The 16,265-nt window shown below is 48.4% G+C and overlaps 1 protein-coding gene across 3 annotated transcripts in view; it reads right to left on the reverse strand.

The window, feature by feature from the left end:
- LOC8024355 (putative N-acetylated-alpha-linked acidic dipeptidase) overlaps positions 1 to 16,265 on the reverse strand; it is a 104,846-nt gene that overhangs the window by 13,864 nt on the left and 74,717 nt on the right. For all 3 annotated transcript variants that reach the window (XM_029994301.4, XM_029994300.2, XM_040208118.3), the window contains one exon: positions 12,305 to 12,548. In XM_029994301.4, the coding sequence (XP_029850161.2) occupies positions 12,305 to 12,548 (244 nt within the window). The remainder of the gene's footprint in view (positions 1 to 12,304; positions 12,549 to 16,265) is intronic.

Raw genomic sequence — 16,265 nt, forward strand, 5'->3', positions numbered from 1 at the left:
GTTTTCCTTCAGCTGGCAACATTGGTTTCTTTCTCTGGTATTCTGTTGCACTCTTCCACTCAGGACTCCAGATGTCAGTGCACGAGATTTGCTACTCCTCCTCACTCACCTTTATCCCCTGGCGTAGAAAGTCTGTATGCAACATAGTCACGTAGCGCCATCTAGACAGAAGGTTCCACACTAACGAATTATTTGGACCAAAAACTGAGAATGCGTGGTGCATTGGCGCCGGAAGCAGCGCAACAAAGGTGGCACCACGTTTTTGCTGCGCGCTATTGCATATGCTTGTGCATACTTTCATTGCTTTTGTTTTGCTCATGCCGCTGAGTACGTGCCACTCTAATCCAAGAGCAGTTCTTTTTTTTTCAACGCTCCGTCCAGGCAATGCGAGCACTCGTTTCCTTATTTTGCACGTATGTCAGACCATCTGAAAAGACCCGTGCGAACGAGAGTATATATAAAAAAAAACATTGGCAGTCGCAACTTTTTTATGCTGTCTCGGCATTTGTTCTATCAACGTGCCAATCTTCGTTGAAATCCAAGATTCTCAAACTTGCTCTATTGAAGTCCCAAATTGTTCTGCCTTGGAGCGATAATATGCGGTCGAGGAAACAATCTGTGACTCTACCCGCGATGCCAAAGTTTGAGCGAAATGAATACAGCTGCACAAAACGAAACGCACCCCCCATTTTGTGCCGGACAGATGTAAAAAAAGGGTTCAGCTGGCTCCGCATGCGTTGCAGCTGCCACGTGCATAGCTGATTCTGCCGTGCTGCTGTATGCTGCTGTAGTCACTAAAGGGACCTTAGGGGTGACCCTATGCTGCCGCGCCCACTCTTATGCTATCTAGTGACTGCCGTAACATTTCCCTGCCACCTAAAATTCATTAGAAAAGTGGGGTAAACCATGTCTCGGTGAGTGAGCACAAAAAGTTGAGAAGACGCAAAAAAAAACAAAAAACATAAATTTTTCTGTACGTATTTAGTGCGGCTGCACAAAATATACATTAAACTCAAAACTCTAATTAGTTTCATTGTTCTATGCAAGAAATGCTCATGAAAGAATGTTTTACTAACAAGAAGTTAGGGTGCAAACAAGCTGGTGAAGGTTTAACATTTTAGACAAAACCCTGAGACTGGGGGGAAAAAAGGACAACCCAATACGAGGTGAGACTGGGGGGAAAAAAGGACAACACAACACAAAGTCTCAATAGGTTGTCCTTTTTTCCCCCCAGTCTCGGAATTTTCTCTAAAATGTTTTACTATCGCAAAATCCGATGCTTGCATACACGTGATGAACACCGCCGATCGGCATACACAGCTAACGTTTGTTTCGTGAAAGCATGTTTCTAACGTAGCTATGTTCTCCTCACTAGTAAAAAAAGGTCAGCAAGAAAATTGAAAAATTAACTACCGTAAAATACCGGACAAGTGCCCACTCCAGATTTAAAGATAATCGCGAAAAAATGGGGGATGGGCGCTTGTGCGGTCATCAATTTTACATATCAATCACCTGTGCATATTTTCCCAGATCTTAAAAATTTGGGAATGGGCGCTTAAAGGGGCCCTGCAATGTCTTTTTTACTAATTTTTAATTTGCACCGAACCTGAGCGCACTGAACGTAGTAACTTAATGAAACATTTCTTTTCTGGAAATTCTCTTTATTTTAAAAGTTATAGGCAAATTAAAATTACAAAAACAAGCAAAAAATAACCTCCCTCATGACGTCCTTGGTTGCTTGAGAGTGGCCGTGAACTAGAGAAGAAGTAGTGAGCTCATCGAGCGCTCACGGCTGCCGCACTCCGTGTCGACGGCGCGAGAGGGCGCCATTAAAGCGTGTTCTGGATAGGCTGTATGCAGCGGGCAGCCAGAGCGGCTCTCATTGCATTTGCTGCGCGATTAAATACTAATTCGGCATGACACTTCATTGGCCACAAACGACAGCAAACACGGGGTAAATATCAGTTCAGAACGGGAGCTACTTTGCGCTGCCATACCGCGAAACGGCCAAACCGCAAGACAAACCTTCTCACCGATGGCCTCCGGAACGGTCGGAGCCGGTCGGATCCTCCTGCCCATACGACCGGAGCGCCGCTGCGTACATCCGGGACCTTTCCGTGTCGGCGCCTGATGCCACTACTCTTTTCTAGTATGCGCCGCCTTTTCCACCGCTTGGTGGCGGGTATGTCGACGGGTCATTTCTTCTTTCCGTACTTTATGTTGCGGCATTCGTCTCTTTTTTGATCTAAAATACTCAACAAAAACTACTTTTATAAATAATTGAAACGGTTCGCGCCACTTATATTTTGAGTTTCAACGAAAAAGAAGCTTTTAGCGGCTCTGACCAGTAGTAAGCCCTGGACCAAAGACGTCACATTTTGCGCGCTTTCGGTACCGCGGGTCGCCCTTGTCGGTGGAGGAGGTTTCCGTGTCGTCCGGTTAAAATATGACACACTGATTTTTAGTTACTCTCTCCGTGCCCGCTGGCTTGCCCGACCCCTAAGAGACGTAGAAACCGCAAAAAAGGTAGACGCTTAAATATGATTGCAGGGCCCCTTTAATGTGGAATGGGCGGATGCGCGGTATTCTACGGTAGGTGCAACGAGCGAGCAAGCAGACGAAAGAAGCGACAAGGAGCGATGCTGAAGAAGCGGGAAAGCCGACGATCAAGTTGGTGTCCGGCCAAGTCAGGCGCTTTCTTAATTGCAAGGAGCAGCCTCTTGCGCAACTTTCTTGTTCGTGCATCCGTGCACGGCGTCCTATCAACGCGAGTTGAGGCGGCGTTGCTGCGCGGCATGGACGGCACCACGAACATGAAGCTTGAAATGGGACGCTCTAAGAATATCTGTGTGCAGTGTTACGACCATACCTCGGCAAACCTCACTCATGAGGGCCCTCACTCACCCTCACTCACCCTCATCTTCACAGGTGAGGTGAGGGTGAGTGAGTTTCTGAACCAGGAAAATTCATGAGTGTGAGGGTGAGTGAGGGCCGTGAGGGCCGTGAGGGCGGTGAGGGCCGTGAGGGCTGTGAGGGCGGTGAGGGCCGTGAGGGCGGTGAGGGCCGTGAGGGCGGTGAGGGCCGTGAGGGCCGTGAGGGTGGTGAGGGCCGTGAGGGCGGTGAGGGCCGTGAGGGCCGTGAGGGCCGTGAGGGCGGTGAGGGCCGTGAGGGCCGTGAGGGCCATGCAACTCGGAGCAATTCGAATGCGTTTGAAGCGGCTGCATCCAATCAGGGACGCAAAATTTTCACGTGATACCTCGTGCCGGTGATGATGACACCGAAAGACTTGGTTCTGGTTTGAAATCGATCGTTTTTTTGGAAATAAACTGTTTCAGAAAGGTGCATTAGTATTCTTAACGAGATTTAAATGCATAAAAACACGTTTATTACGCGTAATTGTGTCTAAATAGTGCAAGAAAAATAAAATTTTATGATGACGATGGCAAATTGCAGCAATTGGTTGCTGCGTGTGATCGCGGGCGGCCCGTGTTGCTGGTGTTGCGACGTAAAGTTTCTGGGCGAAATTGCCCCATCTGAAGCTGGCCTGAGTGGCGTGAGGGCCATCAGTGCGTGAGGGGCGTGAGGGGTGTGAGGGCCGCAAGGGCGGTGAGGCGCGTGAGGGCGGTGAGTGGCGTGAGGGCGGTGAGTGGCGTGAGGGCGGTGAGTGGCGTGAGGGCGGTGAGTGGCGTGAGGGCGGTGAGTGGCGTGAGGGCGGTGAGTGGCGTGAGGGCCGTGAGGGCGGTGAGGGCCGTGAGGGCGGTGAGGGCCGTGAGGGCGGTGAGGGCCGTGAGGGCGGTGAGGGCCGTGAGGGCGGTGAGGGCGGTGAGTGGCGTGAGGGCTATGAGTGCGTGAGGGCCGTGAGAGCGGTGAGGGCCGTGAGGGCCGTGAGGGCGGTGAGGGCCGTGAGGGCGGTGAGTGGCGTGAGGGCCATGAGTGAGTGAGGGGTGTGAGGGCCGTGAGGGCGGTGAGGGCCGTGAGGGGCGTGAGGGCCGTGAGGGCGGTGAGTGCGTGAGGGCCGTGAGGTTTAGTGAGGGTGAGTGAAGGGCTGAAGGTGAGTGTGACTGTGAGGGTGAGGATGAGTGAGGGGCTGAAGGCGAGTGTAGCTGTGAGGGTGAGGGTGAGTGAGGGGCTTAGGTGAGTGTGGCTGTGAGGGTGAGGGTGAGTGAGGGCGACCTAAAATGCCGACCTCTGGTTACGACAAATCTTTGTTTATCCGTTGGTTTTGTCTCAAACACTGCACAACCTTACCAACCGCAGTTGCGACGTTCCAACACAAGGGGAGGGGTTGCAGTGACCTTATTTTGGTGAAGATGAATCTCATATCTTTGATCTTACACTCTCTGGTTACATTCCAGAATATCGGGGATTCGCTGACCTCGCAATCCCTGAATGGGTTACTGCTTGTGTTATCTTTCCGAGTTAGTAGTGTTTTTTTTTTGTTCAAATAAACTTTTTTGTAAGCGAAACAAAGTTTCATTTTGTTACCTCCATCGTTTTCCTTTCGCACACATGTACTACGACATCGGGGTCACGGAAATCGGGGAGGAAACCCGTAAACAAAGAGGAGAAGTGTCTTTCCCTCCTTCGTTTTACTTTGTCACGGACGTCCTCCAACCGTAAGACCCGCGGCCGTGTCATTCGGGTAGGATGAATGTTCGCAGATCGTGGAGTCCGCGCTGGGGTATTTGTAGGGGTGGGCGATCACTATGTGTTTTTTTTTTAAATTGATATTCGCCCAAAAAGTGGGGTGGGCGATGACTCAGGATATTACGGTATATATATGTGTTTGAGAGCAGCACAGTCGCTTTGAGGGCGTCCTCCGAATGACACGTGGTGACGCAAGCCGCTGCTCGATTCCCGATTCAGAAAAGGCCAAAGTTACATAGTCGGTGAACACCTTGGCTACATAATCGGGGGTCGGTGTTGGCACTTTAGTGACTGTTGCAATTCATATTCTGGTAAGTCGGTTAAGTTTTTTGTGTGGAAGTTTGGACAGCGGGAAATTAGCCTGCAGCAAAGAGCGCCTGGTGTCTCGGCTGTAGATGACAAAACTTTGCCGGTATACGACCACTAGCCTGGCGTCTCTAAATTGTGTCATGCAGTGGTGAGAAGTGGCACTAGGTAGTCGAGCCTAAGTTGCCTGGATTCTGCAGCGCAAGCTTTCGTCCCACGTAATCCGAGCTGCAATGTGCTAGCAGACTCGGCCAATTAACAACAAACAAAACCTCGTTTCTGATGTTGCTCATACTATATTTGGAGCTATACTGCTTCCTGAAACATTTCCAATGTCACGCAGCCACGTCAATATGAGATAGCACAAATTCGGTTCCGCGTCATTGATTTTTTGCACTCACCTGCTACAACAAAGTTACCTGTACAATCGAATCTCGTTACTTCAAACTCTCTTAATTAAAATGTGCGGATAATTCAAACTAACATGCAGGTCCCATCCTATGCGTCTCTATGGGAGGAAACTTCTGGTAATTCAAACTTTGCTTTATTCAAACAAATTTTCGGTACCTCTCGAGTTTGAATGAACAAGATTCGACTGTACTACAAAAAAGTTCGCCAGTCCCGCGGACTTTGTTCTAGAGGCGTTTGAATGTATCTATATGCAGAGCAGACAAACTTGCCCGCGGTATAGCAAAAATGAGGGATATACGGTATTTTTCAGTCGCTAGCATCTTTAGAGAAATAAATTATATTTGAGAGGCTAGGATGCAGGTAAATCGACATGCTTCTGACCTAGCTCAAATGAATCCCAATTGAACGAAAACCAGTGAAGATTTTAGTAAATCACTAACTAAATTGATCAAACGTAAATAGAATATTGAAACCATTAATCAGCTAAACTAAACATATAAGTGACTCAACCTCCTAAAAGACAGAAGAAAACTCAAGTCTACAAGAAATGATGGAGTGTATGGCACATCAGTTTACTTCAAAATGACATAAATTGATCACCCAATGGTAACAAATAGTACAAAGCATACCACCCACAATCACTAAATTTTGTGCCCGCACAATATTCCTGAAACCCACATTTCGCAAAATTGGCGAAATACTGAAGATCGCAAAAATAGGCATTCACATTAAAATATATGAACTCAGCTTTCTAAAAAAAATGCACAAAATGTCCGTTTAGTCTTTTCCGTCGCACCCCCCCCCCCTTGATAGTGGTCTTCCCGTCTTCCAATTCTTTGGTAAGTGCTATTGTTTTGTCCGACAATTCCACTTGATAGAATCTACATAGAGTTCCACTTACAAAGATTCAGCTGTAGAAGGCAGTCAGTCAACTCCAGGTAGAAAATGTGATGACATGCCCATGTGCATATGACGTTATACTAGCGTGACAAGCCCTTATCTGTATAAGAGCGCTGGGAGCGCTCAGCTAGTTGTTCTTGATACGGCCACGCTTGCCGCATCAACATGTTGCGTTAGTCACTCTGCTCCCTGCCTCGTCCACTGCAGTTATAACATAATGACGACGAGCGCGGGTTTCTGCCGGGTCGTAAGAAGCCACTATAGTCGGTTACAAGTCAAGAAGGTAGGAGAAGCTCCTCCCACAAGCGTGATGCGCCCGTTTCAAATTTCTCCGCAGTCGAAAGAAGAGTTCGCTGGAAACGCTCCTTGTTCCGCTTCAATGGATTCCAACGTGTCTCCGATCCCACTTTTTAAGAACGCGACCTTTGTATTCATTGAAGAGGGAACCGAGCCCCTGAAAGCAGCCTTTGTATCCATCGGGGGGAAGCTAATCCCCGAAAGTCGTATTTGTTTCCGTCGGTGGGGGAGAACTCTAATCTCCCTCTCGTGGCTTCCACTATGCTAAGTCGAAGTCAAAAGATAAAGCAAATATGTACAGAAAGGCAAGACCCTCCTCGCGCGTTGGCCGCGACGTCACGGAAACGATGGGACGCTATTGGATGCGGAGGTGGCGGAGGGATATAGGATTCCCTTTGAGGGGCATTTGCCGCTACCTTCTTAACCTGTAACCGACTATAGCAAAGTGTCCGGAGCGTGCTGTGGCAGGACACCGAGATGGCAAGGCTTGGAAGATTCGAACAGTTCGTCGAGGACAGCGACGAGGACTTCAAGTAATATGGGGAGAGGTTCGAACACTTCCTGAAAGCCTCCAAGGTGAGTGACGACCTCAAGGTCTCGGCATTTATAATGGCAAGAGGAAAGAAGGCCTACAAGACCCTGAAAACTTTGCTCAAATCCGAAAAACCAGAAAGCAAGACCTACGCACAACTGGTGCAAGCATTGCAGGGTCATTACTCGCCGTAGCCCCTAGTCATAGCGGAGCGGTTCAAGTTTAACTGGCGGTTCCAGCAAGAGGACGAACCTGTGGCAGCTTTTGCACTAGAGCGGAAGCGATTGGCTGCGTTGTGCGACTTTGGGGCATTTCTGGACGACGTTCTTCGGGATTGTTTTGTTGCCGGGCTTAGTGACAGAGAAACCCAAGCGCAGTTGCCAAAGAAGAGCACGTTGACGTTCGCAAATGCCTGTAATATTGCAAAGAGTATCAAGCTGGCCCACAAAGACAGGAATTTCAGCCCAGTCATGCCCAAGGCACAGTCAGCACCCTCTGCCATAAGCCAGACAGCGGGAGGTGCCCACAGCGATGGGAAAGATCTTGTGCTACGGCTGAACCATCCAGAGCAAGAGCGTCAGAGTCATCCGGCTGTTTTCGGTGCGGCTCAGCACACAATGCGTCCACTTGCAAATTTCGCAAATATTGCTGCCGTTCTTGTAAGGGCTACAGACATTTAGCGAAAATGTGCAGGGGCAAGGTCAGAGACCCTGCGAACATGGTAGCGGAGAACAGTGAACGGAACGCAGTTGTGCTGTACAATGTCTATTCTTGTGAAGGGCGTTCAGGACGTTACGAGAGTTCCTTGGAAGTAGCCCAGAAGAAAGTGCGCACGCAGACAGACACAGGCGCGTCTGTCTCGATTGTAACAAAAGCATTGTACAAGAAGTACTGGCCCACTCTACCTTTAGAACCATGCCGTCTAAAGCTAACCTATGGCGAAATGCCACAGGCAGTGGCCGGGAAGCTGTGTGTTCCCGTCGAACATAACGGTCAACACAAGCAGCTTCTGCTGATTGTCCTGAAGACATGCAACAATGGCAGCACTACGTTGCTAGGATGTGACTGGCTGGCGGCTCTGAAGTTGGACTGGTTTCGTGTGCATGGGGTGTGCCTAGACAAAGTGTCGGCGCTGCTTGAAAAGTATGCTAAGGTTTTGGAGCCTATACTAGGCCAAATCAAGAACAGCCCCGTCAAACTGGTTCTGAAAGGAGGCAGTACACCAGTATTTTGCAAAGCACAAAGAGTGCCGTTCACATTAAGGAAAGCCGTGTCACTACAGCTGCAGTCTCTCGTGAAAACAGGAGTTCTTGTACCTCTATAGAAAGTGACTGGGCTACATCCCTTGTAATTGTGCCAAAACAGAACAACCAAGTCCAGGTTTGTGGTAATTTGAAAGTGACGCTGCATCCGTGCCTACCAAATGGATCATTACCCTCTTCCTCTTATGAAAAATTTGTTTGTAAGGATGTGGATGTCCCGATGCAAATATTAAGGTATTTAGCGCACAAAGTAGAAAGAAGAAGGACAGGACAGAAAAGAGCGCTACTCACAACTACGTTTATGATAAAAAGGGAAGAGAAAGAAAACACCTAAATAATCCGCCGCGGACTCGTGCACCTACCACAGCCCCGTGAATGATAGCGGCTAGTTCATCCAGGCTCGTGCGGGCCCTTCATTGTTTGTTCAAGGAATTTCCTTTCCTTGTTTGTTAGCGTAACGGATTCAACGCTAATACAGTTCCTGTCCTCACGAAGGATGTAGAAGGCCTCCAATACCTCGCGGGTCAATTTGTCTTTGTTCTTCCTCAAGATGTTGGTCTCACGGAATAATGGTCTGCATGTGCAATCCCTGCAATGGAGAGGAAGATTTCCAAGGTATTGGAGGCCTTCTACATCCTTCGTGAGGACAGGAACTGTATTAGCGTTGAATCCGTTACGCTAACAAACAAGGAAAGGAAATTCCTTGAACAAACAATGAAGGGCCCGCACGAGCCTGGATGAACTAGCCGCTATCATTCACGGGGCTGTGGCAGGTGCACGAGTCCGCGGCGGATTATTTAGGTGTTTTCTTTCTCTTCCCTTTTTATCATAAACGTAGTTGTGAGTAGCGCTCTTTTCTGTCCTGTCCTTCTTCTTTCTACTTTGTGCGCTAAATACCTTAATATGTTAGACTACCAACTAGCCCAAATGTCAACTTTACTGCCGATGCAAATATTTCATGGTTCTTGACCTCTCCATTGCCTATCAGCAGCTTGCACTGCATCCAGAAGCATAGTCACTTGTCGCTGTCAAAACGTGCCTCGGACTGTTCAAGTGCACGCGCTTCAATCTTTCAGGCAGTGATGGATGATGAAAGGGCCGCATCGCGTATCATGCTATTTATATGACGTTCTGATAGCAGGGTCCACTTTTGACGAGTGTTTACATAAAGTGGAAACTGTCCTGTCACAGTTCCAGGAGCAAGGCATACGACTAAAGAAAGAAAAATGCAATTTTTCAAACGTCTGTCTCCTAGCTTGAGAACATTCTTGATGAGAAGGGCATAAGACCGTCAGATGGAAAGGTGAAAGTGGTAAAAGAGGTACCTACTCTAAAGAATGAAGCACAGCTGCGAGCCTACCTTGGCTTGATTATAACTTTTATGGAAAGTTTGTTCCTAACATGGCTGCCATGTTTTAAGCCTCTGTACAATGTGCTGAACCATGAAAAAGGGTTTCAATGGTCTCGTGCGGCAGAGCAAGCTTTCCAGCAGAAAGAAACGTGGCTCACGCAAGAGAATGTTTTGACTTATTGCGACCCAACGAAAGAGATTGGACTTGCGTGTGACGCATCGGCTTAAGGTGTGGGCGCCATTCTGTTTGATAAGGTCAGAAGAGATGAAAAGCCAATTGCTTGCTTATCCAGGGCATTGAGCAATACTGAGCAAGGTTATGCTCACATCGAAAAAGAGGCACTTGCCGTGAAGTTTGGCTTGAAAAAGTTCCACAAGTACCTGTTTGGGCACAGCTTCGTCGTTTATTGCGATCGCCAACCACTAGCTGGTCTTTTGGGTAACGGCAAGCTTGTTTCAGTGATGTCAGCCACCTACATGCAATGCTGGGCTTTACTGCTCCCTGCATACGGTAATCATTGGGTGTATCGCAAAGGCAGCAAAGTTGGAAACGCTGACGCACTTTCATGGTTGCCGCTAGCCAAAGCAAAAGATGTCTCGAATTCCATACATGTCTTTTCAGTTGTTGATGAAGTACCGTTATCTGCTGTCGAGATCCAGAAATGCACACGCACTGACAGGGTGCTGTCAAAAGTGCTTATGTATATGATGCACGGTTGGCCCATGCATGCAACAGACGTTGACAGCACACTTTGTTAGGTGACATGAACTGTTGGTAGACCAGCAGTGTGTCACATGGGGGAATTGGGCTATAATTTTTGATAGCTTGCATAAACAAGTGTTGCATCTGTTGCATGAAGGGCACCCGGGCATGACGCGCATGAAAATGCTAGCCCATAGCTATGTCTGGTGGCCTCAGCTAACACAAGACATTGAACATATTGTCAGAAGTTGCAGCACCTGCCAGTTGACGCAAAATGCTTTACGCAGAGTACCACTACAGACGTCGGGTTGGCCGACTCGCAGATGACAGCGAATCCACCTGGATTTTGCCTTCACAGACAACCACTGGTTGTTGGTGCTCACTGACGCACGCTCAAAGTGGGTGGAGATGTTTGTGACGACATCAACAACAGCAGAAAATACCATAAAAAAGCTGCAGTGTCTTTGCGCCGTATGGGCTTCCGGAAGAAGTGGTTACAGACAACGGGCCCCAATTTACAGCAGACTTTCTTGGAGTTTTTGCAGAAGAACGGAGTGCATCATACCAGGACGCTACCACCTTCGAATGGGAGCGCCGAGCGATGCGTGCAGACAGTGAAACGAGACCTGCTGCACCAGCTTCTCGACAAGAGAACAACGCGTATCAAGAAGACCTTACAGCACCGGGTCGACCTATTCCTCTTCAGGTATCGGAACATGCTACCATGGGGCAGACACGTGTAGAACTGTTCCTCGCGTAAAAGCCTCATACACGTACAAGCCTTCTGCAACCGAGCCTGGAGAGTCGCATGCACGAGCAGTTCTCCAAGGCGAAGAGGAAAGCAAACGAACGAAAAGGGCTGTGGAGCTTGTTCCAAGTGCAAGACCACATACTGGTATAAGGACTTCGTCCTGGCGACGCCAAGTGGTTGTCTGGCATTATCAAAGAGCAGTGCAGTGTATCAATCTACATTGTTTGTGTGGGATAGGAGTACAGGTTTGTGCACGCAGACAAGTTATGTCCGTGCTCTTTCAAAGGTGTCAAAACTGTGCCTAGTGCGTTTCCTTGTTTGGTGCTAAGTTCAATTGCGGACTCCATGACGGAGGCATGTACCACGAGGTCTCCCCTGCCAATGGCGGTGCCCCCAAACCCCGCAGCACCACAGCCTGCGCCACCTGAAAAGACCCCTTCGGATGAGTGGGATGCCAGCCCGCAGCCAAGCTTCGCTTCGCAGTCGCTGCATCAAGCTTCGGCGTCACCTCAACAGTAAGAAGTGCTGCGGTGCAGTACTCTTACAAAGAAGCCCCCTGATTGGTACAAACTGTAAATATTCTGTAACATAATTAAGGGGGAAGGAATGGGGTGTCATGCCTACACGCATGTGACATCACTAGAGTGACAAGCTCTTATCTGTATAAGAGCGCTGGGAGAGCTTGGCTAATTGTTCTTGATACGGTTACGCTTGCTGAATAAACATGTTGCATTAGTCACTCTGCCTCTTGCCTCGTCCACCGCAGCTACAACGGAAAGTGTCTGCTGTCATTAATGTGCAAGGTTAGAAAATGATGAAGTATTAACAGGCTCCCTGAGAATTTTTTCAGGGAGGAGGTACTCCCCCTCCTTCGTGAAACATGCCACACATAGAGTGTTGACACTCCATAGCCCGTCTTGTGGCTGCCACTATTCTGGCGGGGTCACAATCGGCCATACCTACCATTGGAAAATGCCACTTGCCAAGCTTTAATACGCTTTCAGGAAGCTCGGGCAATGTCGTTTTACCCGTCGCTCACTCTCTCGACATTTCTGGAGGGCGTAAAAGCGTTTCCTGGGATCTCGGATTCGATATGACTGGCAACAATGATATGGACGAAGACGGTCCAAGCGAGGGTCCTCACCCAGGTCGATGGCGTGGTCCTCGAGCACCGGGGCATAGCTGCCCTCGAAGGTGGCGTAGTCCCTCCGGATCTGGTCGGCGTAGTCGCTGGCGTGCATGGGCAGCTGCAGGGAGTCCAGCAGCTTGAGGAGCACCATGCCCACCACCTTCACCACGGTGGCCAGGCTGTGCAGGCCCGGGTCTGTGCGGTTGGCCACCGCCTCGTACGTGTCGTACGCCGTGTGGTACGCGGGGTAATCCGATATCTTTAGGGGGGGTGGGGGGGGAAGAAGAGGCACGTCCATTTTGAGACATCTAGCGGCACATTCAAATACTATTTTATGGCCATAGCTGTCATAGAAACGGCTGCACTCGTGGCATCGGCGTTGCACCGGAACTCCGTTTTGCGTGTGCCCATGACGCCAGGCAAAGCACGCGCACTTGGCCAGGCAACGGTATCTTCTACGGCAGGCTGGAAACACATTCCTCACCGTCGGATTTTGTGTACTGTCAGATGCTTGGCATCTGTCTCGATTTTAGCGTTAGGCTGGGACCTCATGTGTGCAGTGAATTCCCTTTCCTACATACCTGAGTGACTATGAGGCTGTGTGTTTTCCATCCTTTTCATCTCTAGGAATCCTTTTCACTGACGAGCGAGCAATCCTTTCCGATCTCGCCATTGATGCAAAAAAGTCAAACGGTGCACATAGTAAGGAGAGTTTGGCACACAGTCACGCATCGAAGTCAGCTAAAAAGAAGTGCTCCGATTGGAAAAGCACTTTATTTAGGGGATGGTCGAGGGAATTTAGGAGGGAATCCACCCTGGGGAAACCTTGGGGTCCTTGGAGCCCCGTTTAAGAACCCCGATTGGAAAAGCACTTTATTTAGGGGATGGTCGAGGGAATTTAGGAGGGAATCCACCCTGGGGAAACCTTGGGGTCCTTGGAGTCCCGTTTAAGAACCCGTAGAGTAAGTTTTTGTTACCCTTGTAAAAATCCGTAACTGTTTACACATAGAGTTATTTTGTTTTACTCAATCTAGTTTTTTTTTACAACTTTATACCAGGAATGTCTAAGATCTGCAATTTTTATGTATATGCAACTTTTTACCCCCATATGGGTACCATAATATTCCGAGTCGTTGCCCATCCCTGAGTCATCACCCACCCCAAATTTTGGGCCAATATCGATTTCCAAAAAAAACACAGTCATCGCCCACCCCTCCGAATATCCCAACGCTGACTCCGCGATCCGCAAACATTCATCCTACCCAAATGACGCGGCCGCGAACCTTACAGTTGGAGGACGTCCGTGACAAAGTAAAACGAAGAAGAGAAAGACACTTCTCTCCTTCGGCATACACTGCCTTGATTGTGGATGCAAGGTTAACCTGCCATCTTGTACAATTTTAGGTAGACACAGTGACCAATTAACGAGAGAAATTATTGAAGCCGAACACATCGTCAGGAATTGTGAAAACTCTATCAGTACACCATCTTTGAACCTGACAGAAAAAAAACAGAAAAAAACAAGCTATCTAGGCGTCTAGGAGGTTGGTGCGCGTGATTCGGGAAATTCGGCAGTTCCAGACGTAGAAGACAAAGTATGTAAAAACGAGTTGTCAGTCAGCGCGGTTCATTTGAATTTTTCCTTTCCTTTTAGTGTGTAAGGAGTGCGTGTACGGTGTGAGTATACGTTTGTAGTGTGCACTGTAGTGTGTGTTAACACTTCTCTTTGTTTAGGCATTTCCTCCGCGAGCGACCTCGAAGTCATAGTGTATCCGTGGGAAAGGAAAACAATGGAGATAACAAAACAAAAGTTTGTTCTGCTCCAAAAAAATTGTCCCGACAAAAAAAAAAAAAAAAAAAAAGTTGGAAAGACCAGTAACCTATTCAGGGATTGCGAGGTAAGCGAACGCCCCATATGCTGGAATGTAACCACAGAGTGTAAGGTCAAAGTCTGTCTCCGCCGAACTAAGGTCGTTGCAAACCCACTTCTCCTCCGGGCATGTCGCGACGGCGATTTTGCAATGTTTAAGACAAAGCCCACGGGTAAATAAAGCTTTGCTGGAACGTTGCACGCAGACGTTTGTAGAGTGTCCCAATTCGAGCCCCATGTTCGTGGTGTCGTCCACGCCATGCAGCAATGTCGCCTTAACCCGCGTTGAGAGCACGCCGTGCACAGACGCACGCATGTATGCACCAAACAAGAAAGTTGTGCAAGAGCTTGCGATTCACAAGGCGCCCGACTTGACCCGACATAGAAAGCATTTGCCAACGCGATCGCCGACTTTCTCGCATTCCCAGCACCGCTTTTTGTCGCTTTTTTGGTCCGCTCGTTCCCTCGCTCGTTGCGCCTGGTTGGTTTTTCTATTTTCTTGTAAACTTTTCTTTCTTTTTTTTTTTGAACTAACGAGGAGAACATAGCAGTATAACGTGCTTTCACGAAACAAATGTTCGCGCTGAAAGAAATCCATTGGGGTCTCCCCGCACAGGTTCGAATCCTGTCGACTGCGCAAACATTTTTTTAAATTTTTTTAAGAAGACAGATGGGATCGCAATCGATGTGAGAACGGACGCCGGGCGGGTAGACAAGGCTAGACCCTAAGGAGCTTCGCCCCTAAAAAAAAGGAAAAGAGAACTTGCACTTTCCAGCGCGCAAGATGGACCGCACACGATGCTACAGAAAAGCGCTTTGAGAGCGCGCGCCACTGATCTCTACAATAGAGATCAGTGGCGCGCGCTGTCTCTGTGCCCGAGCATGTGCTATGTTCTTCGTGCTACTCCACGCCAAATTGGTTGTGCTGGCTCGTGTCATTCGCTACAGTCCATCTCAATGGTGTAGAGGAGCAGGCGCATATTTGCGCACGTTCGGCTTTACAGCAAAGAGCCCGTGTTTCGCCGTACGTTGGTGGTTTTTCTGCCGTGGGGCCTTGCAACGTGAGCTTGCGCGCATTCGCTCGGGACGAATTATCCGACGCGGAGTCGTCCCAAGTTCGAACTATCGAACTTTTCCTCCCATAGAAATGCATGGGCGCTCGCGGGGACTTTTGAACAGGATCGAATTAAATGAAAAGTCGAATTAACCGAGGTCGAACTAACAAAAGTTTACAGTACTTCGCTCGTGTCAGCCTCCTGTTTAGGGTGTTTTGATAGCAGTCGAATATATTGTCTTGCGTACATTTGGTCTTTTTATGTAGAGAAAGTAAAGAGAAAGTAAATACCATACCATGATTAAGATGGAAGCTTAACAATATGCCAATATTAATGAAAACACAGGGAAGGTGCAGGCGAGCTGTTGTATGTATACAATTTTGTTAAAACACCCGAGACTGGGTGTGAAAAAACTTGAAACAACCAAAAGTGGAAGAGACAGGGAAACAGGTCAGTCAGACGACGTCTCAAACTGGTTGTTTAAAGTTTTTCCACACATAGTCTCGGGTGTTTTAACAAAATGGTACGCTAATATTGTATTATTAATGCCATATAATATAAATACCTATGGTTCATGTAAAAAAAAAAGCAAGAACAAAAACATCTAAGATTTTATGCACTCTTTGCTTGTGTTTCTCCTCCTCTTTCCCTCTATCCCCAGCAGCAAAGTCCAGAAGTTTCTGGCTCTGCCACCACCCCAGAGACAATCCTGATTTTGCTCGGGTCGTTGCCACATAGCCCAGCTCCAATGGCAGTGCATAAAAACCAAAATTCCTGCTTCCAACATAGCAGTGTTGGTAGTTCTTTGAACAGGTGGAGGTCCTACTTTGTTTTCCGATTGCTCGGTTAGTGCAGATGCCGGCACAATTCATTGCAACGGTGGCTCGACCACTAATGCTGCCGCGAGAGTTGGCCCAAGTTCGTCGGTGCTACCGCGAAGAATGAAAAAAAAAACAACCTCAGAATGACCCCAGACAACATTCACCCGAGGGTAAGCCTCATATCCCCGAGCGTCTGAAGCTAGCAGCTCTGTTTCACGTGCAGACTGCTC

Source organism: Ixodes scapularis, unplaced genomic scaffold (genome assembly GCF_016920785.2).
Source record: "Ixodes scapularis isolate PalLabHiFi unplaced genomic scaffold, ASM1692078v2 PGA_scaffold1__304_contigs__length_218370807, whole genome shotgun sequence".
Classification (NCBI taxonomy): domain Eukaryota; kingdom Metazoa; phylum Arthropoda; class Arachnida; order Ixodida; family Ixodidae; genus Ixodes; species Ixodes scapularis.